The following is a 26,122-nucleotide window of genomic DNA, read 5'->3' as shown; positions in this document are numbered from 1 at the left end:
GGACTGTCTGGTGCTCCCCCCGGAGGAGGGCTGGTGGCTGGTCTGTGGCAGTGCTGCGGTCCCTGTGCCGCTCCGACGGACGGACGGCGGCAGGGAAGCGCTGCACTCTGCAGCACCACAACAACCGGTTCAGATGTCTGTGCTTCACCTCCGAGCTCCTTGGGAGACCCAAGAGGGTTACGGGAAAGAAAAAAAGATATTTAAAAAAGAAGTTCAAAAAGCCCAGCAGGCAAGGGAGAAAGTTCTCTCCCTTTTCCTGAAAAAACTATCTGCGCCCCCGTGTGTCATCTGCACACTTGCCGAGGCAGTGGCCAGCGCGGGGAGCGGGTGACTCAAAGCCGCCCCCCCTTTTCCTGCTCACGGTCACCCCGCTGAGTGCTCGAGAACAAAGCGCCTTTCGCTTCCTCCGGCCGCCCTTTCTGACGTTCCTGAAACCCGGTGACTCATCTGCAAACAAGCGGAGGGCAGAAATAAACGACACCTCACCTCCGAGCACAAAGCAGGACCTCGGTGCGAGCTGCCCCAGCAGCCCCTTACCCTTCTCTGCCCTGCGCCCGCACAGCCCCGCAACCTCAGCCCCGGCAGGCGCCCCGCACACCCAGCAGGCGCCCCGCACACCCGGCAGGCACCCCACATCCTCGGCAGGCACCCCGCACACCCAGCAGGCACCCCTCACATGCAGCAGGCACCCCACACACCCAGCAGGCACCCCACATCCTCGCCAGGCACCCCGCAGCCCCGGCAGGCGCCCCGCACACGCAGCAGGCACCCCACACACCCAGCAGGCACCCCACACACGCAGCAGGCATCCCTCAGCCCCGACACGCACCCGACACCCCCGACACGCACCCCTCACCCAACACGCACCCACACCACAGCAGACACCCCACACACCCCGGCACCCATCCCTCCCGGTCCGGCTGCTCCTCCCAGCAGGGCTCGGAGCTGCTCGGGCCGGGCCAGGGGCAAAGCCCACTGGGCTCACGCGTGTCCGGGCAGAGCCCGCAGAGCTCACGCGTGTCCAGGTGGGGCCCGCCGGGCTCACGCATGTCTGAGCAGGGCCCGCTGGGCTTACGCGTGTCCGGGCAGGGCCCATAGAGCTCATGCATGTCCAGGCAGGGCCCGCTGGGCTTACGTGTGTCTGGGCAGAGCCTGCCGGGCTCACACGTGTCCGGGCAGGACCCGCCGGGCTCACGCGTGTCCGGGCAGAGCCCATAGAGCTCACGCGTGTCCGGGCAGGACCCGCCGGGCTCATGCGTGTCCGGGGGCTCACACGGCTGCCCTGCCCCAGCTCCTCCCTGGCACGGCACTGGTTCTGTGTCAGGGCAGGAGCCATGGGGCGCCTTCCTCCAGACCAGGCTGCTCCATGCCCTGTCCAGCCTGGCCTTGACTGCCTCCAGAGCTGGAGCGTCCCTGCGAGGCTGCAGCGCCCGCGGGGTGCCTGCCCTGCGCCTGGCCCTGCAGAGGGAAGGAGCCATCCATCCATCCTCCGTGGGACACGAGCCCTCAGGAGCTGGCTCCCTCCTCAGCTGCCAGGCGCACGCCAGGGGCTCTGGGGAGTTGATTTACTAGATAACGAGAACCTGGGCAATCGGCCCCTTCTCTTTCCCAGCCAGCCCCTCCACCGAGCGGTGGCTGCGGGCGGCGGCCTCGCGTTCTGCTGCCGCAGGGCCGGGATGCTCAGCCGGGCACAGCACCCAGGGGCAGAAGCGCCCATCCGACTCCACCCAAGTGTGCTGGAGCAGTGTCTCCCGGGAGGCGGCAGGTCCCCCGGCTGCTGGAGGAGCAGCGCGCAGCCCTGCTCGCCGCGGCGGCCAGCGGATGGCAGGCGATGCTCGCCGCTGAGCCGCTGGCTGCTGCTGCTCCATCGGAGCCCGACCGCCTGGCCACAGCCCGCACGGCAGCAACGACACCGTCCTGCAGATGGGCAGGCACAGGGAGTCCACAAGTGATCGCTATAATACAAAGCTCTTTTTAAGAAGAAAAAATAAAGCCCACAGCCCACAGTACCCTTCAAAAGCCACTGAAGTTTCCTGAGTCACAGCATGGCAGATTTCATTTTGACATGCCTTGAGTTAAAATAAAGTCTGACTTAAATTCCCAGATTATGCCTACGTCGGGGAATTTTCAAGCATACACACTCTAGAATTGAGTGCTCAGGGTGAGCTGGTCCCACTCAGATTTGCACCACTGAAAATCTCAAAATCTGGAAGGGCAGGATCAGGGAGTGCTGTACAAAGGGGAGCCCACGGAGAGCTCACACTGCCGTGGGTGCAAGAGCCACGAGTGAAGAGTTCTACAGGTTCACACAGGCTTCACCCTTCTCCCCTCACACCATGAACATAGGAACAGTTTCAGGCCACAGGAACACAAGGGCAGAGCATACTGAATTTATTAAAATTGCCACGTCGTCCCCAAATCCGCATACAAAATACAACAGCTAAACTATTATTTACATCCAGGCAGCTGCAATATCAAGCAATCACTTTAGCAATAGTTTTTAAAATAACTGCAGTGTGCACAGATCAGATATTTCACAACACAAGGGTCGAAGTTAGCACTCACTGCTATACTTAGTTCAGCAATATTACAGTGTTCCAGATAAAATACTCACACTTCTTTTAAAAACAGTCAACTCAGGAAGTGGTTTGTAGGTCGACAAAACATGACATGTTTTTCTTAGGGACTGAGAATCACAGCAGGCTTAGACATCATGTCATAGCTACATTCAAAATATATCTGGTCCATTTACGCCAAAAATACATTCAGTGTAAGTTACAATTTATTGCACATGTCTTATATTCTGTAGAAATATATTGTACCTCAATGCTTATTCCCTGTACATTCGTAAATATTGCTCTGCCCGTTGGAGCAGAACATGGATGCCTTTCCCTAAAAGCTTTGGGGACCTGGAGTCCCACAGCGTGAGGGGACAATCCCTGAAATGACAGCACAAGGGCAGAGGAGGGGACAGCAGTGCTGCTGGGGCACCCAGGTGCTGGGCCAGGACACCCCCAGGACACCCCTGGGTACCCCCAGGACACCCCCAGGGCACCCCCAGGACACCCCCAGGACACCCCTGGGTACCCCCGGACACCCCCAGGACAGCCCCAGGACACCCCCGGACACCCCCAGGACACCCCCAGGGCTCCCCCAGGACACCCCCGGACACCCCCAGGACAGCCCCAGGACACCCCCAGGACACCCCCAGGGCTCCCCCAGGACACCCCCAGGACACCCCCAGGACACCCCCAGGACACCCCCAGGACACCCCCGGACACCCCCAGGACACCCCCGGACACCCCCAGGACACCCCCAGGACACCCCCGGACACCCCCAGGACACCCCCAGGACACCCCCGGACACCCCCGGACACCCCTGGGTACCCCCAGGACACCCCCAGGACACCCCCAGGACACCCCCGGACACCCCCAGGACACCCCCAGGACACCCCAGGACACCCCCAGGGCTCCCCCAGGACACCCCCAGGGCTCCCCCAGGACACCCCTGGGTACCCCCAGGACACCCCAGGACACCCCTGGACACCCCTGGGTACCCCCAGGACACCCCAGGACACCCCTGGACACCCCTGGGTACCCCCAGGACACCCCAGGACATCCTCACAGACCCCAGCCCCACGGCAGGGGGTTTGAGCCGTGCCCTTCACCAGCACACAGAGCCTTGTGCCTGACCCCCAGTGCCCCCCTCGCCCCCAGCAGCACCCCCAGTGCCACCCTGTCCCTGTCCTGTGACTGCCCCAGCAAAACCCAAACTCCTCCTTGCCACGAGCCGGGGCAGCCTCCAGCCCAGCCCTGGCACGGGAGCTCTGGGTGACTGAGAAGAACTTGCCCTGCTCAAAGTCCAGACCCATCCTAGGGACTGGGCATACTTCTAAATTCATTTATTTATAATTCCTGAATCTCGTACCGAGCAAAGAAATGACACAGCATTGACTAAAATTTAGGATAAAATAATAGGATTAAAATTTTAAATAATTTTTAAAAATAAAATATAAAAATAAAAATAAAAATAAAAATAAAAATAAAAATAAAAATAAAAATAAAAATAAAAATAAAAATAAAAATAAAAATAAAAATAAAAATAAAAATAATAGGATTATTTGTAGTGTCATATGAGGGAATGAGCTTGATTAAGTGCAAATTATACAAGTAGGGAAGTGCAGAGGAGATTACAGCCTGAATTTCTAAAGGAGTGTCTGGGGGCAGCAGTTCAGGTAACACAAAAGAAAATTAGGTATTACAGGAAACATTAATTAACTTTCCCTTTCAGTGCATAATCCCTACATTAAACTTTAGATTGTTATTAGAAGCAAATGATAAAATATTGGTAACTCCCCCCAGTTAGAAGCATCAATTAGGAGAAGCTGAATGTGGCGACAGGTTTTGAGCATCCTTGACCTTGAAAATTTTAATGAGCTTAAGAACTTTTGCTTTAAGTGAAGATTATTAGGAACATTGTGACCTCTGGGGAAACCTAAACTGCACAGAAGTGTCTTGGCATAACCTCTGTGCTTAAATTAGAACAGGCCAAACCCACACGGAGGGGAAAGGCCACTAAAACAAGGGTTCTTTGGAGTTTTTCTAAAGGAGTGTAGAGTTTACAAACATTTCAGAACTCAATACAACAGCATCAGCCCCTTTATGCTCAACTCTAATCCATCAAAATGTGCATTCACTTCTCCACAACAAAAGAGAAAAGAAAACCAGAGCAAAAATCCTGAGTTGGGTGAAAAGCCAGGGCAAACAGCCCCTGATGCCTGATGCCAAGAGATGTGTCCAGGGAAAAGGTTACAGCACCTCTGGGGCTGGAGCTGCGACCGTGTGAGGAGTAGCTGAGCCTCGGCATCCTCCACCCACCCACACTGCCCTCAGGCACCAGAAGGCTCTTGTGCAAATTTCCAGGCTGGCCAACAATTTCCAGAGACTCCAGGGGGGAAACTGAAAACTGAAACTCTTTCCCCACTTAAAAAAAAATAAATTTTGATTCTTCCTTTTTAAGATAAGGATCTTTCAAAGATAAGTATGTTCTTGTACATACGACAAGAACAGATGCTGGATCTTAGGTTTGCAGATTTTTTTGAGAGTTGAGTCAGCCACAGGCTTTGGATCGTGCAGCTGCCAAGGTGAGCCTCAAACAGCCTCCAAAGTCACATCACTGACTCCTCGGGGAGCTCACGCAGCTGAGGCACGTAAGAATGAATCGTAGAACCCCAGAATGGTTTGGGCTGGCAGAGACCTTCAGGCTTGTCTCGTTTTACCTCGTTTTACCTCCCTGCCTCGGCCAAGGGTGCCTGAACAGGCGGCATTGGCTTTTGTTAAAGCTTCTCCCTAATTCATCAAAAGGCACTAAAAAAATGCTGCCAGTGGTTGGGAAAACATTGCTAAAAAGAAATATTTTCTCAGTTTAGGTAGAATTTCTCCTGCTCAATCCTTTCACAGCTAACAGAAAAGTGTCGCGTCTATTATTCTTTCCACTGTTAAAAGGAAAAGTTGTTCCTAGATTGATCTGTTCAATGAGCAAAAGACAGAGTAAAACAACTCAAATTTTAACCATGATATGTGAAATTGAGACAATAAAAATAATGTTAATAGGGAACTGACTGAATGGTTTTACTCACGGTGTACAAACTTTGTGGAATTTCCATCTTTTCTAATTGCTTGGTTATTTATAAATATAGTAATTCAAAATGCATTTACTGGCAACCACTTTTCAGATAATGGAAAAAATATTAAATTTAAAAAAAAAAAAAAAAACAAAAAGGTAAAAAGCTGGGTTAATTTGGTCTTTTACTTGGTTGGAGGACAGAACATGAGGTTTCTCCCACAAACAGGCTTTAACCAACACCGGACACTTCCAGGACGCTTGGGGTCTGACAAGGATGAAAGCACAACAGCAAAAGGCATTTTTACACTGTCATGGTGCTTTAAGCTCCTTCCTGCGACTCACTGGTGTCTGATTTACAGAAAAAAGCCAAAGCAAGTCACGGACTCGCTGCGTCCGCCCCGAGCGCCGAGCGCCGAGCCGCCCGGTGCCGCGGCCGCGCAGCCCGGCCCGGCGCTCTGCCCGGGCCCCGAGGCGCATCACCTGAGGTAGAGCGGCAGGGAGGCAGCCCCGGCCGCGGAGAGACGGCAGCGAGCGGCCTCGGGCCCGTTCCGCGGCAGCCGTCAGGCTTTGGGCTCCTGGGGCGCGCAGAGCTGCGCGATCGTCTTCTTGACGCGCAGCGCCGTGAGACGCGCGGCGCCGCTGGCGCGCCAGCACTCCCGCATCAGCCGGCCCAGCACCCGCAGCGCCTGGCACGGAGGGGACGCTGCCAGGGCGGGCAGGGCACGGACAGGGTGGGACAGGGCACGGACAGGGCACTGCCGGGGAGGGCAGGGCACGGACAGGGTGGGACAGAGCGGGGACAGGGCACAGGGCACCGCCGGGGGTGAGACAGAGCGGGGACAGGGGTGGGACAGGGCACGGACAGGGCACAGGGCACTGCCAGGGCGGCAGGGCACGGACAGGGCACTGCCGGGGCGGGGCAGGGCACGGACAGGGCACTGCCGGGGTGGGACAGGGCACGGACAGGGTGGGACAGAGCGGGGACAGGACACAGGGCACTGCCGGGGGTGAGACAGAGCGGGGACAGGGGTGGGACAGGGCACCGACAGGGGTGGGACAGAGCGGGGACAGGGCACTGGCAGGGGTGGCACAGGACACTGCCAGGGGCTGGGGACAGAGAGAGGACCAGGTACACACAGGGTGTGGGGACAGAGAGAGGACAGGGTACAGATGGGAGCTGGGGGATAGAAACAGCACCGGGTACAGACAGGGTGTGGGGACAGAAACAGGAGTGGGTACAGAGAGGAGCTGGGGACAGAAACAGCACCTGGGGTACGAACAGGTCTGCAGGGGGACAGACAACAGCCAGAGATATAACCACCACCCCCCGTTTTCCAGATTTAGTACAGGGAGATAAAGTGCAGCGCTCTGAAATGGTGACACAAGAGCAGCAGCAGCAATTAAGCCCTGCCTTGGACAGCATTGAGCACTTGGTGCAAAGAGTTTTCTCTGTATTGATCTGAAGGAGCGCTAAACATCTGAAGCTTCTAAATTCAGGAGAAGCTGGGCATTGACTACCCTATTTCTCGCTGAAAAGTTCTGTCTAAAATTAAACTTGAAAATATAAACAACAAAATAAAACTGTAAAAAAAACCCCTACAAAATAAACCTGGAACAAGCTAGGAAATTGCTTTTACCTCACAGCTTTGCCACTGGTTTGGAATACTTGGTCTGAGCTTCTGTTCACAGACAACCCTTCTCATATCTTCTATGGAAGGATCAGAAGGCACAAGGTCATAGTAAGGCAACTGGTATTCCTCAGTGATTCCTGGAGAAGATTTGTGTTGTAGGTGCTCATGGCAGGGGTGGAATGAGAAGAGCTTTACTGTCCCTTCCAGCCCAAACCTGTCTGGGACTGGATGAGAAGGTCAAAGCCTCACCTCCAACAGAGCACCTCCGGGCTATCTCCCAGTACACCAGCCCCAGGGAGTAGATGTCTGCACGCTTGAAGGACTCGAAGATGCTGGTGTTCATCGCATCGTCCAGGATCTCGGGGGCCATGTACCTTTGGGGCACACAGGGTCACTTTGCTGGGCAACTCCTACAAAAGGCCACGGCTGTGCTGCCACGTGCCGGGGCCCTGTGACCCCTCGTGGCGCTGGCAGCTGCGCCCTGCCCAGCCCAGAGCACCGGGGCTGGCTGGCACACCGTGCCCCACGTGGGGCAGAGAGCTCCACTCCACAGCAGGGTCTGCAGCTCCTCCCTCGCCCATCCACCCGGCCAGCACCCTCCCCGCGGGGCTGCGGCCAGCCCTGCCCCGTGCCAGGGCAGCGGGGACGTGGCTGCTGGAGGGCAGGGCTGGAGGGGCCGTCACGGAGCCAGGCTGCCCGCCCGCCCCACCTCCTGGTGCCCACGCGGGGGTTCTGGGGGATGTCGATGGTGTTCAGCACCGAGTCGTGCTTCACCGCCAGCCCCAGGTCGGCGATGGCGCAGGTCTCGTTCCTCTTCACCAGGATGTTCTTGGATTTCAGATCCCGGTGTGCGATCGCCGGCTTCCCTGTTCACAGCAAGAGAAACCGCCTCCAAGTTTGATAACTACGAGTGGATTTTAATGCAAGGAGCAAGGATGTAAAAACAGTTTGATTCACTTTTGTTATTGTACCCTATTGAAGTATTGAGGCCTATTTTGAGCCAAGCAAAGCTCTGCTAAATGTTCTCAACTTCAAAAGAAAATTTTAAGGGCATTTTTTTCAATATCTATATTTCAGGAATAAAACGCATAGACAGAAACAGGAAGCTCACTGTCCAAATTTGTTTAGAAAATTACAGACTCACTGGATGGATTGAGTTGGAAAATCCCTCTAAGACCACTGAGTCCCACCATTCCCCAGCACTGACCACCACTAACCCATTTCCCCAAGTGCCACATCCACACAACTTTTTAAGGGATGGTGACCCCACCACTGTCCGGGGCAACATGTGCCAGGGCTGGACAAATGAAGAATTTTTTCCTAATTTTTCCTTCATTAGTGCTCACTCCCCTTCAGCAGAGCTGCTTCTGTAGGCATCTCTTTAGAGGCACGGTTTAAGTGCAGACAATGGAGCAGGGAGGGAAGGTCCCTCTTCCCTGTCTGCCTGCACCACTGTCACTCACAGTCCCCCTGGTGCCAGCAGTTTGGAAAACGCTTCACAGTACCACGTCACCCACGAACGCTCTTGGGAACACTGAAGCTCCTTAAAACACCTGAAGGAAGAGCGGGAGGGAAGCACTTGCCTTGCGTGCCAACGATCTCCATGTGGAGGTGGGCCAGGCCGCTGGCCACCGACAGCGCCAGCCTGACCATGCCCTGCACCGTCACCGTGCCTCTGTTCAGGTAGTCGAACAGCGAGCCCTGCTCGTGGTACTCGGAGACGAGCCAGAGCTGAGTCCACGTCCCATTATCTGGCCAGAGGAAGCAGGATATGAACAACGCGAGCTGGGGAAAGTCTTTCCCTCATTGGGAGCGCGAGCAGGGAAGTGTGCCAGCTGTGCCCAGGAAGGAGCTCAGGGCCGCGTTGCAGATGGATGGGGGCAGCGGACGCTGAGCTGGGACAGACACTCAGGACTCAGCCGGTGCCGTCGCTGGGGCTGGGAAGCGCTCCAAGACCACGGAGTCCAACCAGGGCCAGCCCTGCCAAGGCCACCGCAGAGAGGCAGAGGGCTGTGTGGGCCGGAAAAGCTCTCCAGGAGGCTGGAGGCTGCGCTCTCACCCTTGTTGTCGGCAGCGATGAAGCCCAGGATGTTCTCGTGCCTCAGCATGACTGTCTGGTAAATCTCCGCCTCCCGGAACCAGGACCGCTCGTCTCTGGAGGAGAAGATTTTCACAGCCACATCCTCCCCGCACCACTTCCCGTGCCAGACTTCGCCAAACCGTCCTTTGCCCACAATTTCCTGCAGGACAATAGTCCTGGCGATGGTTCTCTGCACCAGCAGAGGCAGCCCTGGTGAAAAGGAGAGACGGACACCGGAGAAATGGTTCAGCTGGGACCCTCAAACCCCAGCGCTGGCCTTTCCCAGAGAGCTGCGCTCATGGCTTTGCTTTCTGAGACTGCCGAGGGAAAAGACGCTCCCAACCAATAGCTCCTCAAATCCGAATTTTTGATATTACTTCCCAGTGTCTGTACATAGAAAAAATTTTTTAAACCCCAGTAAAAATCTTAAAATTCATCCTGAACTACTCTATTTGGTTTGATACAGACTGCAGCTGTCCTGCAGGCAACTAGTTGCTCTACTCCAGCTGAAATTTTTTAAAATAAAAATAAATTATTACTTATTAATAATAAATCATTAATATTAATTAATAGTAAGCACACTGTGCTTTGCCAACCACAAACCCTGCCTAGATTGATTTGATTCTGTGTTTGTAGAGGACTTAGAAGGAAAAAAACAAAAAGAAGAATTCCCTGGGGTTTTTTTCTTTGTTTGTTTATTTTTTAATAACTGCAACCTTGATTTTGGCTGAAGTCAGAACAAATCACGCCGGTGCATGGGGCTCTGGCTCTGCTCAAGTGCAGCCCTGTTCCTGGCTCAGGGATGGCTGTGAATAGTTAAAAACTTCAGCATAATTAAAGTCAAAGCCTGCTCATTAGAGCTGTAAAAAGGCATTAGGGAAGAACAGCAATTTAATCATCAGAGGTATGCAGCTCATGGAAATAACTGGCATTGTGCCAGTGTCAAACCATGACACAGCTGTACACTTTTTACTTACAAATAAAAGCAAGCATAGTTTACATATTTTGTTCTAGTTAGGGAAAGTTGGGCTATACATCCCAGACATGTCACTGGTCAAAGGAGCTGGAATTTGTGAATTCCCACCTCATTTTTAGGTTTCTTTGGTTAAACAAGCTCTCAATAGCAATGGAGGCATCACAGTAGGCAAGATATCAGAAATGGAAAAAATGTAAAAAAGAAGAATGTTCTGCTCAAAACAAGAATTTGGAGAAACATTATTGTGCTATGAAACACAAGAAATGTCAGAAGCAGCATCCTGAGGCACTCGGGTGAGCTTAGCACCTGTCATTGTCTGCTGCGTTGGTTCTGCTTTCTGAGCGCGTTCCCTTTCGAACGCCTCCGTTCCCACAGAGAACCGAATGCTGGCGGTCTGGCAGAGCAGGAACGCCCAAAGCCCCGCAGGGAGCGTGCCCTGGCACAGCGGCACCAACCCACGGAGGGCAGGCAGGGATGGGCAGGGATGGGATGGGATGGGATGGGATGGGATGGGATGGGATGGGATGGGATGGGATGGGATGGGATGGGATGGGATGGGATGGGATGGGGTGGGATGGGATGGGATGGGATGGGATGGGATGGGATGGGATGGGATGGGATGGGATGGGATGGGATGGGATGGGATGGGATGGGATGGGATGGGATGGGATGGGATGGGATGGGTAGGGCAGGGCAGGGCAGGGCAGGGCACCTACCCGAGCCGGAGCCGGAGGTCGTCATGTCGGAGATGAGATCCTTCAGCGTCTTGCCGGAGCCCAGCAGGCTGCCCTCGCAGAGCGGCTCCTCCACGTTGGGTGGCTTGGCCCCGCGGCGCCGCCGGCCCCGGGCCGTGGCCAGCAGCCCGGCCAGCAGCCCCAGGGCGCAGAGCGGCACCGCCACCGCCGCCGCCAGCGCCGCCGGCCGCCGGCCCGCCCGGCCCGCCCGGTCCGCCGATGCTGGGGACAGGGACGGCCGTGACATGGGGACAGCGAGGGGACAGCGAGGGGACAGCGAGGGGACAGCGAGGGGACAGGGACACTGCTGCAATTCCCACTGACACGGGAACCACGGTGCGCTCCTGCAATTCCCACTGACACAGGCTCCCCTGAACCTCCAGAGCAAAGGGCTCAGGGTAAGAATTCAGTCCTTTTTTTTGAGGACTGAAATATGAAACTAGATGTTTTGCAAGTCCCAGCTCAAGTGCCGGAACAGCAGATATGCCTCTGCAGCTCCTCCAGAAATAGCAGCTTTCTTCCCAACTTGGAAAAACCACCATGGCACTTTATTTCTAGAGCATGACTACAATTAGTGTGTCCCTTCTGTGGTCAGCTGAAAGAAAAACAATGTCCTGGAGTGACTTGGTGATGCTTCTATCGCCAGTTGTCTGTGGAGATACAAGCATCATGCAAATTATCCTTACCACTAATTAAATAATCCTGATTCCTGCCCCACGGCACAGGTGAGGCTGGGACCAGAGTTCACCAGGAGGTGACAGTGCCCAAGGCTCCCACAGCAGTTCCCCCACGGTCTGCCCAGCAACAGCCTTTCAAATTCCATTAAGAACTACACCTTAATTTGCATCTTAAATTCAAGTTACAATCTTAAATTGTGAATTAATTTGCAGCTTTCTTACCTGCAACATACCTCACTGTTGTAAGTATATAAAAATGCATTATCTGATAGAATAGTATATTTTTCACCTTTTTTTAAAAAAAGCCTAGAATAAACAAAAATCTTAGAAAGAAGAACAAAAAAAAGATTAAACTAAAATTATGCTAAAAAAAGTAGAAATATTTATTTGCAGAAAGCACCTAATCAACTTCATTACAGAACTTCATGCCTGGCAGACTCACACACTGCAGCAGCTGGGTACCACACAGGGCTCCACTGGCACTATGAGTGCCAGCCTCTTTCCTCCCTCTCACTGGGACCAGGAATCTCACAGCTTCCCGTTCCTCGGTGACACCGGCGGGACAGCTTGGACCAGCTGCCTCACAGGCTGCCCACCCAACCACGGCCCAGGGCTCCCACTGCTGAACCTGCCCCAGCCAGAGAGGTCCCTGGCAGTGCCCTGGAGCCACCCACCACTCCTGCCCTACGAGAACCCTGTGCCCGTAGGACAGCAAAGCCAGCCTTTGGGAGACCCTCAGTGCCTGCAGGACAGCAAAGCCAGCCTTTGGGAGACCCTCAGTGCCTGCAGGACAGCAAAGCCAGCCTTTGGGAGACCCTCAGTGCCTTTGGGACAGCAAAGCCAGCCTTTGGGAGACCCTCAGTGCCTGCAGGACAGCAAAGCCAGCCTTTGGGAGACCCTCAGTGCCTGCAGGACAGCAAAGCCAGCCTTTGGGAGACACTCAGTGCCCGCAGGACAGCAAAGCCAGCCTTTGGGAGACACCCAGTGCCCGTAGGACAGCAAAGCCAGCCTTTGGGAGACACTCAGTGCCCGTAGGACAGCAAAGCCAGCCTTTGGGAGACACTCAGTGCCCGTAGGACAGCAAAGCCAGCCTTTGGGAGACCCTCAGTGCTGACAGGACAGCAAAGCCAGCCTTTGGGAGACACTCGGTGCTGACAGGACAGCAAAGCCAGCCTTTGGGAGACACTCAGCTGCAGGACAGCAAAGCCAGCCTTTGGGAGACCCTCAGAGATGAAGAACTCCCCGTGCTGCGGGCAGAGCTGCAGTTTATCTTTGCGGGGGCTGCAGGCAGCTGGGCATGGCCGCAGCGGGCACAGGCGGCCCCCGAGCGCTGGCAGCTCCCCCAGCCGAGCCCCAGCGAGCCGGGCCGCGCCGGCCGGCGGCACTCACCGAGCGGCAGCCGCAGCGTGATGTTGTTGCAGAAGTCGGTGTAGCAGCACTCGGTCTTGGTGACGTTCTTGGAGCTGTGGCAGAAGACCTGGGCGTTGAGCTCGGGCAGGGACACGCAGGACTTGACCACCTCCTCGCGCCCGTTGGCCAGCATGACCGAGGCCCAGCAGGCGCCCTCCGTCTGGCAGGTGAAGTTGGTGTGCTCGCACAGCTGGCACACGCACTGCAGGCCTGGAAGCAGGGCACGGCCGTGGGGACGAGGCCTGGCACGCGGAGCCCGGGGCACGGCACCGGCCGGCCGGGACACCCGTGCCAGCCCAGGCGCAGGGCCAGCGCCGGGAACGGGTCCCGGACAGGGCAGGAGCCCGGCCCAGGACACCCAACAGCACGAGCCCCCAGCATCCACACGAGACAAGTGTTTAAAGCTTGGTGCCAGGGGATTTTACAGACACCGTCTGTCCTCTCTGGTGGAGAAGACTGGCCACCCAAAAAGCAGATCCCCCGAAAGCTGGCTCCCAAAACCATGGCACCCCTTGCCCATCCAGCCTCCTGCCCACAGCAGCCACCCCAGCTGTGCCAGAGCTGACTGGGTGACAGCCCCGAGCCAGGTCACCGACACACAGCACCCCAGCCCTTCCTGGGCCAGCCCCAGCTCTGCCAGACAGAGCCCTGCTCTACTCAGGGCAATAATTTCAGCCATAAATCTTTCTGTTTCTTTTGGAATTATGGGGGACAGGGTCTTTCTTTCATTTAAGGATAAGAGAGAGTTGAAAAGTAGAATACAGGTTAGTGGTGGACTTGCCAGTGCTGGGGCACAGTGGGCTCAGTGATCTTAGAGGGGTTTTCCAGCCTAAACCATTCCAGGGATCTGCAACCCCAGGGTCCCCAGGGGAGTGCAGAAGTCCTGAGAGACATCAGCACAAGTCTGCTTTCTGTTTCTGTGACACTCTTTGCTTCCTTACAACAATCCCCACCCTGTGCCACCCTTCCCAAATGCCAGCCGGGGTGTTTATCTCCAGCTCGGGCCCACAACAAACTCCCTTGGCGCGGCGTGTCCGTGTCTGGGCTGGGCGTGCCAGGAGCTGCTCCTCGGCTCTCCCCCGGCACAGGGGCTGGCACCATCCATCACACACAGCACAACAGCCACATCTCTCCTTAAAGACATTACCCTGGTCCTAAAGCTGCTGCCAGGAGCAAGGCTCACCAGACCCAAATGAATTAGAGATCTAGCAGAAGGAAAACAGACACATCATCACCAAAACTGCAAAATAAAAGCATTATTGAGGAAATGAGTCTAAGATTGTTGCAAGTGTCTTAGGGGCTTTAGACACGTCATTATGGTGTTTTTCTCCCTTTCTCACAGCCTAAAAATAAGATGGAAAATTATCTTTATTACATCATCTGCAGTGGATAACTGGCAGATTTATCCATGCTCTGTACTTGCAGATTACTTGAGAGCAGAGCTGATCAAAACTGTCCCTGCACATCCCGAGCAGCCCCACAGACATGGGGTGAGTTGAGGATGGTTGGGGAGCTCTGACACAGCCACTGCCACAACGACAAGGGCTCTGCACCACCAAAACCTGCCCTCATGTAGGGGGCAAAGATGGAAAACTGCAGCCGAATCTGTTCAGAGACACGATCAGAGCTGGAGTTGTGGGAAAGACAAGACACTTTCCTCACAGAAGACTTTCACAGACCACTTTTAATTATAATTCTACAAAAGCAGAAGCCTCAGGTTCCTCAGAGAGCTGCCTGTGCTGCTGGCTGAATTCTCATGTAGAAAAATGGATAGAAATCACAAACCAGGTACAAATCCCTGACCCTGTTCCAAGAGCATTTGTGTCCATCCAGAACTCTTTGTTAACAGAGCAGAAAGATGATTGAATACACAGGTTTCTTTCACCTGTGCTACTTCAGCTGCCTCAGCTCTTGTGGAATCAGGGGAGGATCCTGGGCCCTTTGGAACACGCCCTTGGGAAGATCCAGGTGTCTCCCACTGCCACCCCACCGAGCAGGGGGTGACAAACCCGGTGTCACAGCCCCGCTGTGCCCCACACAGCTCCTCACACACACCTGTGCAGCCACTCCTGCTCCAAGGAGCCCGTGTCCCCAGCCCTGCCGACATCCTCAGGGGCACAGCACGCACCAGAGTTCGTGCTTTGTCTGTTCTGCTCCATCAGGAGAGCCCCAGTGCTGCTCCTGGTCATTCACAGCCCCTTCCATTGGAGAGAATTGGCCAGGTCAGTTCCATAACCAGCCCATCTACAACCACTGGCAGTGTATCCCAAGTTTCACACCACACATCTAATTTGATCTAATTAGAGCATATCTCCTCTAATTTTCCCCTGCTGCTGTTCCAGAGGAGCCAGCAGGGCATTGCCCTCAGCTTACAGGCCAGAGGGGTAACAGCACAATGATGGGAGATCTTCTCTCGCTGTCTAGGCCAGCACCACCTTTGACCTGCCTCCCTCCCACGGAGCCATTTTACAGCACGGGAGAAGAGGAAGGCTTTACAACCATTGACTGAAATCCTATATGTTTCCTCCCTCCCCAAACCCATTCCCGAGAACAGTCTTGGCAATGCCATTGGTGATGCTCTGTCTCAGGACAAAAGTCAGGACTCCCACCACCCTGGAGCCAAGGAATGGGATAAGGTGGCTGTCAAAGAGTTAAAGAATCAAAGAGGCAGGCAAAAAATGTGCTCCCAAACTTTCAAAATAAGGCACTCTTTAATCTGGTATTGAACAGGACTCCTTTATTTACTCTAGCACAACAATTCTCTTAAAACATTCCATTCTCTGCTTGAGAAATTAGGAGAAAGTGAACGACTGAAACACGCCACGGCTGCAGAGAGCGTGCCAGGCATCCAGACCTGGCCCCAACAGTGCCAGCTCTCTGGGCATGGAGCTCTGCAGCAGGCACTCCCAAATGTGCCCCAACCCTCCCCAGAACCCATCACCCCATCCCAGTGGGACCTGGGCTGGAGAGCTGGGCCAGGAGGGCAGAGCAGGGCAGGGCTGGGACCCCAGAGGCTCCCTCCAGCAGGGACAGGAGCTGTGGACAAGGGACAGAGGGTCCCTCCCAGGGCAGCTGGCACTCACTCACAGGGCCCCACAGCTACAGCAGAAGGCACGAGCCAGCCGAGGGCACGGGAGATGCACGCTCTGGCACACGGGGAAAGCAGATTTTGGGTACAGACACCCCAGGAGCAGAGGTTTCCTGGGTTTTTAACACGAACATGGTTTTCAAGGACAATTTCCTGCTGTTATTGCAATAGGAGCTGGGACTACACACCGGATTCTTGGATGAGTCCCACCATGCATCAAGGGCAGGATGGCTTGGTGCTCAGAGAAGAAAATAATCTCCCCTAAAAAGTGACACTTGCTGCCTTTTAGTTTTCAGTGCCACTGCCAGAAAACACCCAGGACAGGCAGACACGCCATGCAATGGGCTAAGAGCAGCAGGAACAGAGCCAGTACCTGATTCCCGGCAAACCCAGAAGGTTTCTGTGTGCTTCCAGCCCTTGACCAGCAAGGGTCAGCACCAAGCACACGAATCACCAGATAACTGAGGAGCAAGTGTGACACCACACGGGAACAGGAGACAGAAGAGCAGGAGCTCAAACACCAGCTTCATGAAGACAACGAATAATTTAAACACACTGATAGACAGGGCAACTTCAAAAGTTAAATGGAAGGAATTGAGCACTTAACACAAGCCCACTGATACCATTGGTCTAACAGAATTTAACTAAAAACTCTGGGGGAGCACAGCCCAGACCTGCCCTCTCTTATGAACCACACGAGGTTCTACATCTCAGCACAGACTTTTTACTACACAGATTAACAGAGCATTAATCTTCCACTAAATCATAATCCATCACTACTCATCATAGCTACCAGTAGAGCATTTCAAAATTAAATTGGAAAGAAAAGATCTAAGTGGCCTGATGGGAGGAAATGCTGAATATTCAGAACATTTCCATCTTTGATCATTCTGTACGGTCATTGTCTATGTGTCCTTCCAGATACACTTTCATTTTATTTCCAAATAACAGACCTGGGGCTCCCATGACTGTGGGCTCTCCACATGGCCTGGGTCCCCTGCCTCAGGCACAGACCACAGTGCCAGGACACAGCTGCCCCTGGCCGCCTCCACCCTAGGGAAGGGACGGAGCCACACTGCAGGACACACACCTGGACCTGGCTGAGCTCACAAGGGTCCCAGCTGACAGAGGATTTCCCGTGGGATGAAGGGGCTCAAAGGAGACCCTAAAGATTACAGCCTGGTTGTTTCCCATTGTGCAGCCCCTTGGTGACGGAGCCAGGACAAAATCCAGAGCAGGTCCCAGTGCAGGCGCCGCGGGGAGGGCGTGGGTCTGGCCCAGCCCCTTGTTCTCCAGTGCTGGGAACTGAGCACAGCAAAGGAGCTCTGCTGGCAGCAGGCAGAGGCACCCTGCTCTCAGCAGCCAGCCCGCCCGTCCTCCAGCCGCTGCCCAGGGCTGGCAGGAGAGCGGCCGTGGCCCAGGGGCTGAGCGCCCGGAGCTCCGGGGAGCTCAGGGGGTGACGGGGCTGCTCGAGGCCCAGGCAGGACGGGGTTCAGAGCAGTGCAAAGCCACTTCACCATGGAGGCACAGAGCTGCTTGGGCTGGCAAGGCCCTCTGAGGCCGAGTCCAGCTGTCCCTCCAGCACTGACCCGAGCCCCCGGGTGCTGCACCCACACGGCTGCCAGGTCCCTGCAGGGACGGCGACTCCGTCACTGCCCCGTGCTGAGGGACCGACGGCCGGAGGACAGACACACCGCACAGAAGGACAAACAGCCCCAGCTGTGCCCGAGCAGCGACAGCACACTCCCACCCCCACTGGGAACAGAGGGCTGTGCCCCCGGGGAGTGTTGGGCAGCTGCTCAGCTCGTGGGGAGAGCTGGGCAGGAGAAGATGCAGCCCTGTTCTGCCATGGGGGAGCAGATGCTGCCACCCACCTCAAAAAGGCACAGGAGAAGTAGGAAGAGTTTCAGGACAGACAGCAAGGGATTAAGAAACGGAGCTGTCACGTCAAAGGCAGTTCTGGAGAGGTGTGAAGGTTCTCTGCAGAAATCACAGATCACAATTAGAAGATGAAAGGGGTCGGGTACTCACCACTTCACATGTACCCAAAAGCAGCCCAGGTGTCCCAGGCAGCACTCTGCCATGGAGCAGGAGGAAGCTCTCTCCTCTCCCTCTCCTTCAGGCAGCCTCAGCACCCTCCCTGGCAGCCCTGGGTGCCTGTGCCAGTGCCACTGCAGGGGCAGAGCACGGCTGTATCCAGCAAGCACAGCCCATCCACCCGTGCCTGCTGGGGACTCTCAGAGCTGCCACAGGTGATGACAGAGGCAGCAGCGTCCAGCCCAGAGCCCCGAGCTGCTGAGTGCCCCCATCCTCCCTCGCAGCAGCTGCTGCAGTGCCAGGGTGCCCGGGCATGCCGAGGCCACCCCTCAGCACAGCAGGGACGGATCCAGCCCCAGCCAGGGGACGGACAAATTTATTCTCTTCTAACACATTTCTTCAGAAGGCAAAAGCAGAATTTTGAGCAATGACGGGTCTTAAAAAACCAAACCTGCTTTTTGGACTATTATGAAAAATATGGAGAAGTTCCCCCTCTGGAGAGGGCTCTGAAAGAAAATAGTTGGAGGAAAAGCTCCCTACATAAATACACTGTAAGAAGGGTTGGTACCAAACAGGACAAAAAATAGAAAGTTGTAGAAAAGAGAGGAAAAGTATTTCTTCTAGAATTGAGGGGAAAATGTCTTTGAATGAGAGACATCACAAAGTTCCAGAAGTTTGATTTCTTAAATAAACATCTGGGGAATTATTTTATAAATATTTGCAAGTATCATCATTTTGGAAGGAGGATACTGAATGCTCAAAATTCCCACTCTGGAAAAGCTCAGCAGCCAAGGCAAAATCCAGCAGGCAGGAGCTGGGTCCAGGCATTGAAATTAATATTAACAGGTTAGGGAAAGGGCTACAACACCCAGGGAAATGACTTCTGGTGGAGTAAGCTGCCAAAGGACATTTTTAGGTTTGAGCAGGAGAGGTATCCTTGGGAAGGCAGTGCTTTATGGGACACGAGCGACACAGCAGAGTACTGTGAGTGCAGGGATTTTGTGCAGCACACACACAGAGCTGAAGGAGAAGCTGCTGGTCCCAGCCCGTGAGGGGCTGAGGGCAGGCCCAGGACTGTGGGTACAAATTCCATGGGGAGGCAGCTGAGATAACCCAGGGCTGACAGCACCGATCCACTGCAAGGCTGGAATTGCTTGCACAAGAGAGTCCCCAGCACTGGAAACTCCTCAAGTCACACCTGAGTGGTCTGACAAGGAATTTTCCACCCAGACAGTCACACTGTCTGTCCCCTCTATTGCCACACACCTGCCTGCCTGCTCTGTGCACAGCCCCAGGCCTGAGCCAGACTCTGGGACAGGAGAGGAGAAGAGGACCCTGCCCTGCACCCGTGGAGAGCAAAGCAATGCAAGACTTTGATACACAAAACAATCAAATCCAGCGTGACTCCGTAGAGCTCTGGATGCTCTCCAGAGGGAAGTGGTGACAGCCACGGCATTGCAATGCTCCGGTTTAACCCGGGCACACCGGGACAGCAAGGGCTGTCCCTGGGGTCACTCCCAAACACAGCAGAGCTCCAGCGAAATGAGAAGAGCTCATACGGAGCAGGTTTTACACCCTGTGGAGGTACCAGAGGCTACCAGGTGCGCACTAGTACACAGAAGCACTTCACAGCCCAGAGCTGAGCTCTGGTCCTCCTCCCTGCCCAAAAGCAGGGATCCGTGCGCAGCTGGATGGGCTCTGGAAGCGCACGGTCCTTCCCCGCACCTGGGGCTGGGACCTCCCCTCTCTGCAAGGTCCTAACGAGCACCACGCAAGGAAACTGCTCTGGTGAAAACACGGAGAGACAGGTAAAACCCAGCCAACCTAACGGGTAAACTGTGAAGTATTCTGTGGTGCGCTGCCTTGCTTACGGCTGGTTTGCAGAGCGCTGCCAGAGAGCCGGGTTTAGGCTTTAAGGGGACGACTGAGGGGAGGGAGCGGCTCCCATCACCTGCCGCCTGAGAGAGGAACCTGTGGAGGAGCCGGGCGCCCCCGGTGGGGCACGGGCACCGCAGGGCGCTGGGACAGGTCCCCCTGTCACCGCACCGGTGCGCTCCTCTGAGGATCTGCCTCCGAGCGGGTCCCCGGGCGCCGCCGGAGCCCCGGGGCGGATCCGCCCGGGATGGCGAGGGAAGCCCCAGGGATCAGGGATTCGGCTCCGGTAAGTCCCCGCTGACCCAGTTCTCGGTACGCGCGGCCGGATTAAAGGCACCGAGAGCCCGAGCCCCCCCGAACGGCGTCGGGCGCACGGCCGGGATGGATAAGAGGGGTTCTAGCGCAGCGCCCCGACCTTCGCGCTCCCGGAGCCCCCGGTGCCGCTCCCGGTGCCGCTCCCGTGCCGCTCCCGGTGCCGCTCCCGGAGCTCCCGGTGCCGCCGTACCTGCGCAAAGGGACACGGCGGCGCCCAGCAGCGGCAGCGCCGCTCGCAGCGCGGAGCCGGGCGCGCCCCGCATGGCCCCGGGGCCGGTGCCGCTCCGGTGCCGGTGCCGCTCCGGGGCCGGTGCCGATGGCGTTCCGGTGCCGGTGCCGCTCCGGGGCCGGTGCCGGTGGCGCTCCGGGGCCGGTGCCGCTCCGGTGTCGGTGCCGGTGCCGCTCCCGGGCCGGTACCGGCGCCGCTCCCCCGCCGGCGCCGCTCACCGGCCCCGCCGCCCGCGGCTTTAGCGGCTTTGGCGGGGAGGGGCCCGGGCCGGCCCCGCCCGACCCCCGCCCCGCTCTGCCCCCGCTCCCGGGCCGGGGGCTCGGGCTCGGCTCTGCCGCCCCTCGGGGCAGCCCCGGGCGCTGGGGGCGGACAGGGACGCGCGGGGCGCCCCAGCCCCGCTCCCTCGGCCGCGGCTCCCGGGGCTCGGCCCGGGCTCCGCGCCGCCCTCGGGGCTTCTGCCCGCGGAGATGCGCAAAACCGGCCCTGGGACAAGGACGGGTTTTAATCTTGGGAGTTTTGCCGCATCCCCATCAGTGCCTTTTGGCACCTGCCCCGGGACTTCTCCGTCAGGCTGCACCGAATCATCCACGAACAGCAACGTGTTGGAGAGTTTTGCAGTGTTTCTGCAATATCTGAATGGGTTTAAACTAAAAGAGATTTAGATGTTAGTAAGAAAAGCACTGGCACAGGTTGCCCAGAGAAGCTGTGGCTGCTCCATCCCTGGAAGTGTTCCAGGACAGGCTGGCCAGGGCTTGGAACACCCCGGGATAGTGGGAAATGTTCCTGCCCATGACTAGAGGTGGCACTGGACAAGCTTTAAGGTCCCTTCCAACTATTCTAGGATTTAGCGATTACACCTTCACAAGCAAAAATCATCTGACTAAATCCTTTTTTCCAAGAAAACAAATTGCCCTCCACCACAGTACAGAGACAGCAGAAATGAAACCCAAGTATTGGGATCAAGTGGCTGTTAAACAGCACCAGAAAAAGCTGCTCTTGTACTTTTTTCTTTTTAAAATTGTCATTCAAATAGATCCCAGGAAAACACTGAGGACTTCCATGTCACCCCACCCTCAATTAATTGTGATGGGAATTGCACAGCACAGAATTATTCTGCTTTTCCATATAAAGGAAGACATAAAAGTAGGAATAATGTAATTAATTTTTCTTCAGTTTAAGAAAGAAAATGTACAGAACATGATTACCCACACTTGGCAGAAGTGATGAAAATATAATCTCCTGCACTTGTAAAGAAGGAGAATCAAAGCTTTTAGAAATTATGTGTATACTCAGGTACCTGAAGGTTTGGGTCCTGATTATCCATCACCACTGAGCTTTCACTCTCTGCCTGATCTTCCTCAGGCCTTTGACACAACAAACACCAGCAGAAACCAAAACAACAAGACAAGGCATGGGAGGGAAAAACACACCACGCTTTGAGGGTGTTTTGAGACAAATGCTCCCCAGTAGCTGCTTGCATGGCATGGCTCATGGGGCACAGGAACAGCCTGTCCTGGGAATGTAGGATTCTTTGGAAATAGGTACCACCAGAGAAACTTCTGCTGACTAGAAGCACTTATAGAATGGGCTAAAAGCCAAGAATCTTGATTTGTAATTCGTTTTGCTCCACGTCAGGATAAAACCAAGATCTACTGAAATTTTGTGCAAGAAAAACCAAAGGGAATCCACAAACAACCTGACACGGGCAGCAGATCAGCAGTTCCCTGTCCCCTTGCTCCTCTGCCTCCCACATCAGTGCCATGGCTACTGAGCACCCTTGCACTCCCTTAGTCCCACTCTTTTCATCCAGAAATGTCATAAAACCATAAAAAATTCTGATGATACATTCTTGCAAAAGCATTATATTGTTGACTGTGGCAATTAGCACAAGAGGTGAAAAAATCCCAAACATTTTATAATTCCAAGAAACATAATTCTTTAGTCACCTCCTCCCCAGATGCTGCTTCTTATGGCTCTGAAATCAAGCACACAGTAGCCCATAAATCTCCTGAGAAGGACACATCACTGAGTGGGGGACCTTTCTGATGAGGAGGTAGCAATGGAACTGCTTGGAGTATTTGAGCATCAGGCATAAGAAGTGTCCAAAGAGCGAGCATTAGTGTAGTTAAAAAGTTATTTCATCATGGCATGGGTTGGGTTGGAAGGAAGCCCACCCTGTTCCATGCCCTGTCCTGGGCAGGGACAACTCCCCCATCCCAGGGTGCTCCAAGGCCATGTCCAGCCCAGCCTGGCACACTGCCAGGGATCAGGGGCATTCTTTCCACCTAAGCCCAACCCAGCAAATTTCCAAAGGGAAACCTCCAGTGGCGCAGTTTGGAACCATCTCCCAGGGGAGTGAGAGGAGATTTGCCAGAAGCAGCAACAAGGAAACGGAACCATCCACCTGTAATGGCTGGAGCAGTCAAAGGCACCGAGTCGGGATAAGGGAGAAGGCCAGAGCCCTTTTCCTAAAGGTTTAATGTGCATTCAAGATCCTCATAAAACAGAGCAAAAGATGCTGAGAGCATGGAGTTGTGTCACATTTCTCATGCAATTTTTTTAAAGTGCTTGCAGAGGAGACACAGTTGCAGGTTCTCTCACTTCAGCAAACAATTAGAAACAACCAAATACCTTTTTTATTTAGTGGTATCAGTGTCCTTTCTCCCAGTGAAGAGAGGCTTTCTCATGTTTTAGATTCCCACAGACTCTCATTACAAGAGACCTGACAGGGTGACTGTGCCCTGCCATGAGCGTGTTCCCAGGGAAAGCTGCAACAACCGAGGCACCTCTGGCACGGCCGGAGGCACGGCCAGGCTGGGCCGGGCAGGGAGAGCACTGCCCGGGCTGCTCGGGGCTGCCCCAGCTCGTGGCCAGCCCCAGCTCTCCTGAAGCCCCTGCACTGCCGGTGCTGCACACAGGAAACAGCCAAGCCCGCTGAACTGCAGGCACAAAAGGGGGATCGCATTTTAAGGCTCCGGGTTTTCCAGAACATTCCAAGAATGGAAAGAGATCCATGTTGTGAATCTGAAATACCTATGAAACTTGGGAAGAGGATTTTTTGGGTGGTGAAAATTGGAGAAAACTGCTGCAGAGGCCCATGGGGGAGGAAACAGGGGCGATGCAAAGTCCTTGACTCCAGCCAGCAGCACGCTAAGGGTGTCATCATCTTTTATGATCCAAAGAGCAAGCTGACTGCAAATCTTAATGTCTTTAACAAAAAAAACCCTGGCCTTGCTAGGTATGACTTCCTTCTGGCACAGTTTTTCACAGTTGACACACATCTCATCTCTGAGCTTGAACAGAAGAACAATACAAGGGATAAGAGGAAGGTGTGCTGGCCTTTTCCATGCTGTGAAAGCCAGCAAAAACACCCAAAAAAACCTTTTTAAAAAATATCTCCACGATACCCACAAGAAGAAGAAAAATTCATGTGTTGAAACTGAACACAGCATCAGCTTTTCATTTTTTGAGAGGAAAAGATTTTAGCACAGAAACCAAGACCTGGACTTGCTGACACTGATGCCAGCATCCAAATGCTGTTGATTTGAGGAGATCAGGGTGGTTTTGTGACAGTACAAGTGGACAGTCACTGCACTGGGAAAGGTGGTCAGTGTTTGGATGGGGGCTGCAGTTGGAGACAAATTGTTAATTACTGCTGTTAGATAATTTTTTAAATCCACCTCAGAGGTTCAGACCTGGGAGAGCAGAGCTCTGAGGAAGGGACGGGAGCCCCAGGGCTGCGCTCTGGGTTTTGACACAGCACTGGATGTCACAGGGCAGCCACTGTGGTGCCGAGGAGGACACTGGCTGTGTTTTTAATAAAACCCAACAGCCCAACAACTGACGTCCCCCAGGTCTGAGAGCTGGCAGACACTTCGGTGTGCTGTCCCACAGGCACCATCCCGGCCCCTGGCCCCGCGCAGTGGGGCTGGTACAGAACAGGGGACAGGGGTCAGGTGTCCCCAGCCCCTGGCAGATCCCTGCCCAGGACCAGGGGCTGCAGGACAAGGCCGTTCCCAGGGAGAAGCTGCAGCCCTGGGGCAGCTCCCAGCTCTCCTCCTGCAGCCTCTTCCTCCAGGAGGGGCTGGCCGGGCGTGAGCCGGGTCCAGCAGAGCTCAGCCCTCCCTGACAGGCTCTGGCTCTGTCCTGGCACAGCTCCGTGGGCCAGGCACTGAAGGGTGGGGGGATTTTTCCTTCTAACTGGGAATGTAAAGCCCAGGTGCTATTTCCAGGTGAGAGCATCTGTAGCAGTAGCTCAGTAGCTCGACATTGGATGAAACATTTTTCCCACACAAACCTTATCTTTTAGATGTATGCTGTTTTTGAGATTCTCTCTCTATAAATGGAACAGCACCTGGAATGTCTCTGCTTCCTTTCTCCAGTGCCAGCCACTGAGCCAAGGCTGAGCATTTTGTACAGCAGACATTTTGCCTCGCAGGGAAGAGAATTGTCCCTACCAAAATAGCTTAATTCAGGTAAATAAAATTCTTGAAGGCCTCCTATGGGTTTTTGATGGATAATTCCAGCCCAGAAAGCCCACAAGAGAAGTTCCAGCTGAGAGGGAGGAAGCCTTCAGTGACTTCCCTACAGCAACACAAACCGGAGTGCTGGCCTCAGGCTGCTCCCAGGTGTCCATCCCCAGGACACCTCTGAGAGCCCCACATTCCTGAGCAGTAACAAACCAGCCTTCTGCACATGGCATCATGGAATCACAGGATGGTTTGGGTAGGAAAGCCCATCCCATTCCACCCCCTGCCATGGGCAGGGACATTTTCCACTAACCCAGGCTGCTTCAAGCCCCATTGAACCTGGCCTTGGACACTTCCAGGCATGGCATGGGACAGCCACAGCCTCTCTGGGCAACAGAGAAATTCAAACAAAAATCGACATTTCCTACCCCTCAGGATTTGACACACCTCTGGTTCCATCCAGTCTTCCCCCAGTAACTGCCGGGGATTGTCCCCAGCAGCAGGACAGCTGAATCCCACAGTCAGTGCTGCTCATCAGAGCTGTTTTTCCAGGCAGGGCCTCCCCTCAGCAGGCTCTGATCCCCAGCGAGGCACGGCTGGAGCAGCTCTGTCCTGGCTGGTGCAGTGCAAACCCGCCAGACACATGAATAATTCAGCTGCAGCAGGGAACTGCCTGTGCCATCGCCATAGTAATAAACGCAGCAACGCCCTTACCGCAGCAGATTATGTGTAAGAATTCCAAATCTCTTTAGAAGATTAGATTTTGGTGGAGGTACTAGAAGAACACTGATTAATGAACATGCTGGGAAAGTAGCATGGGGAGCTGAGGTGTTCCCTTCACGTGGAACCTCCCCCACTGCCCAAGCCCTGACACCTCCAGGGAAAAGCAGCAAGAAATGTTCTCCTGTGACAGGAGAACACGTGGAATGAGGTTAAACCATGCAGACCACAGATAACACTTCCTTGGCTGTCACTG

At 54.8% G+C, this 26,122-nt stretch overlaps 1 protein-coding gene across 1 annotated transcript; it reads right to left on the bottom strand.

Annotated features, from left to right (window-relative positions):
- Nucleotides 1-5,790: 5,790 nt before the first annotated feature.
- On the bottom strand, nt 5,791-20,786 carry ACVR1C (activin A receptor type 1C). Its single transcript, XM_085584828.1, has 9 exons — nt 20,639-20,786; nt 13,113-13,343; nt 11,029-11,268; nt 9,316-9,546; nt 8,840-9,007; nt 7,966-8,122; nt 7,506-7,630; nt 7,263-7,393; nt 5,791-6,311 (listed from the first exon to the last, which is right to left on the bottom strand). The coding sequence occupies exons 1-9, from the start codon at nt 20,709-20,711 to the stop codon at nt 6,186-6,188; spliced, it is 1,482 nt and encodes a 493-aa protein (XP_085440954.1). The 5' UTR covers nt 20,712-20,786; the 3' UTR covers nt 5,791-6,185.
- Nucleotides 20,787-26,122: the final 5,336 nt, after the last annotated feature.

This window comes from Lonchura striata, chromosome 7 (genome assembly GCF_050655825.1).
Source record: "Lonchura striata isolate lonStrDom1 chromosome 7, ASM5065582v1, whole genome shotgun sequence".
Classification (NCBI taxonomy): Eukaryota; Metazoa; Chordata; class Aves; order Passeriformes; family Estrildidae; genus Lonchura; species Lonchura striata.
Note: the sequence above shows the minus strand (reverse complement) of the source record. Positions and strands in the feature narration are given on the sequence as shown.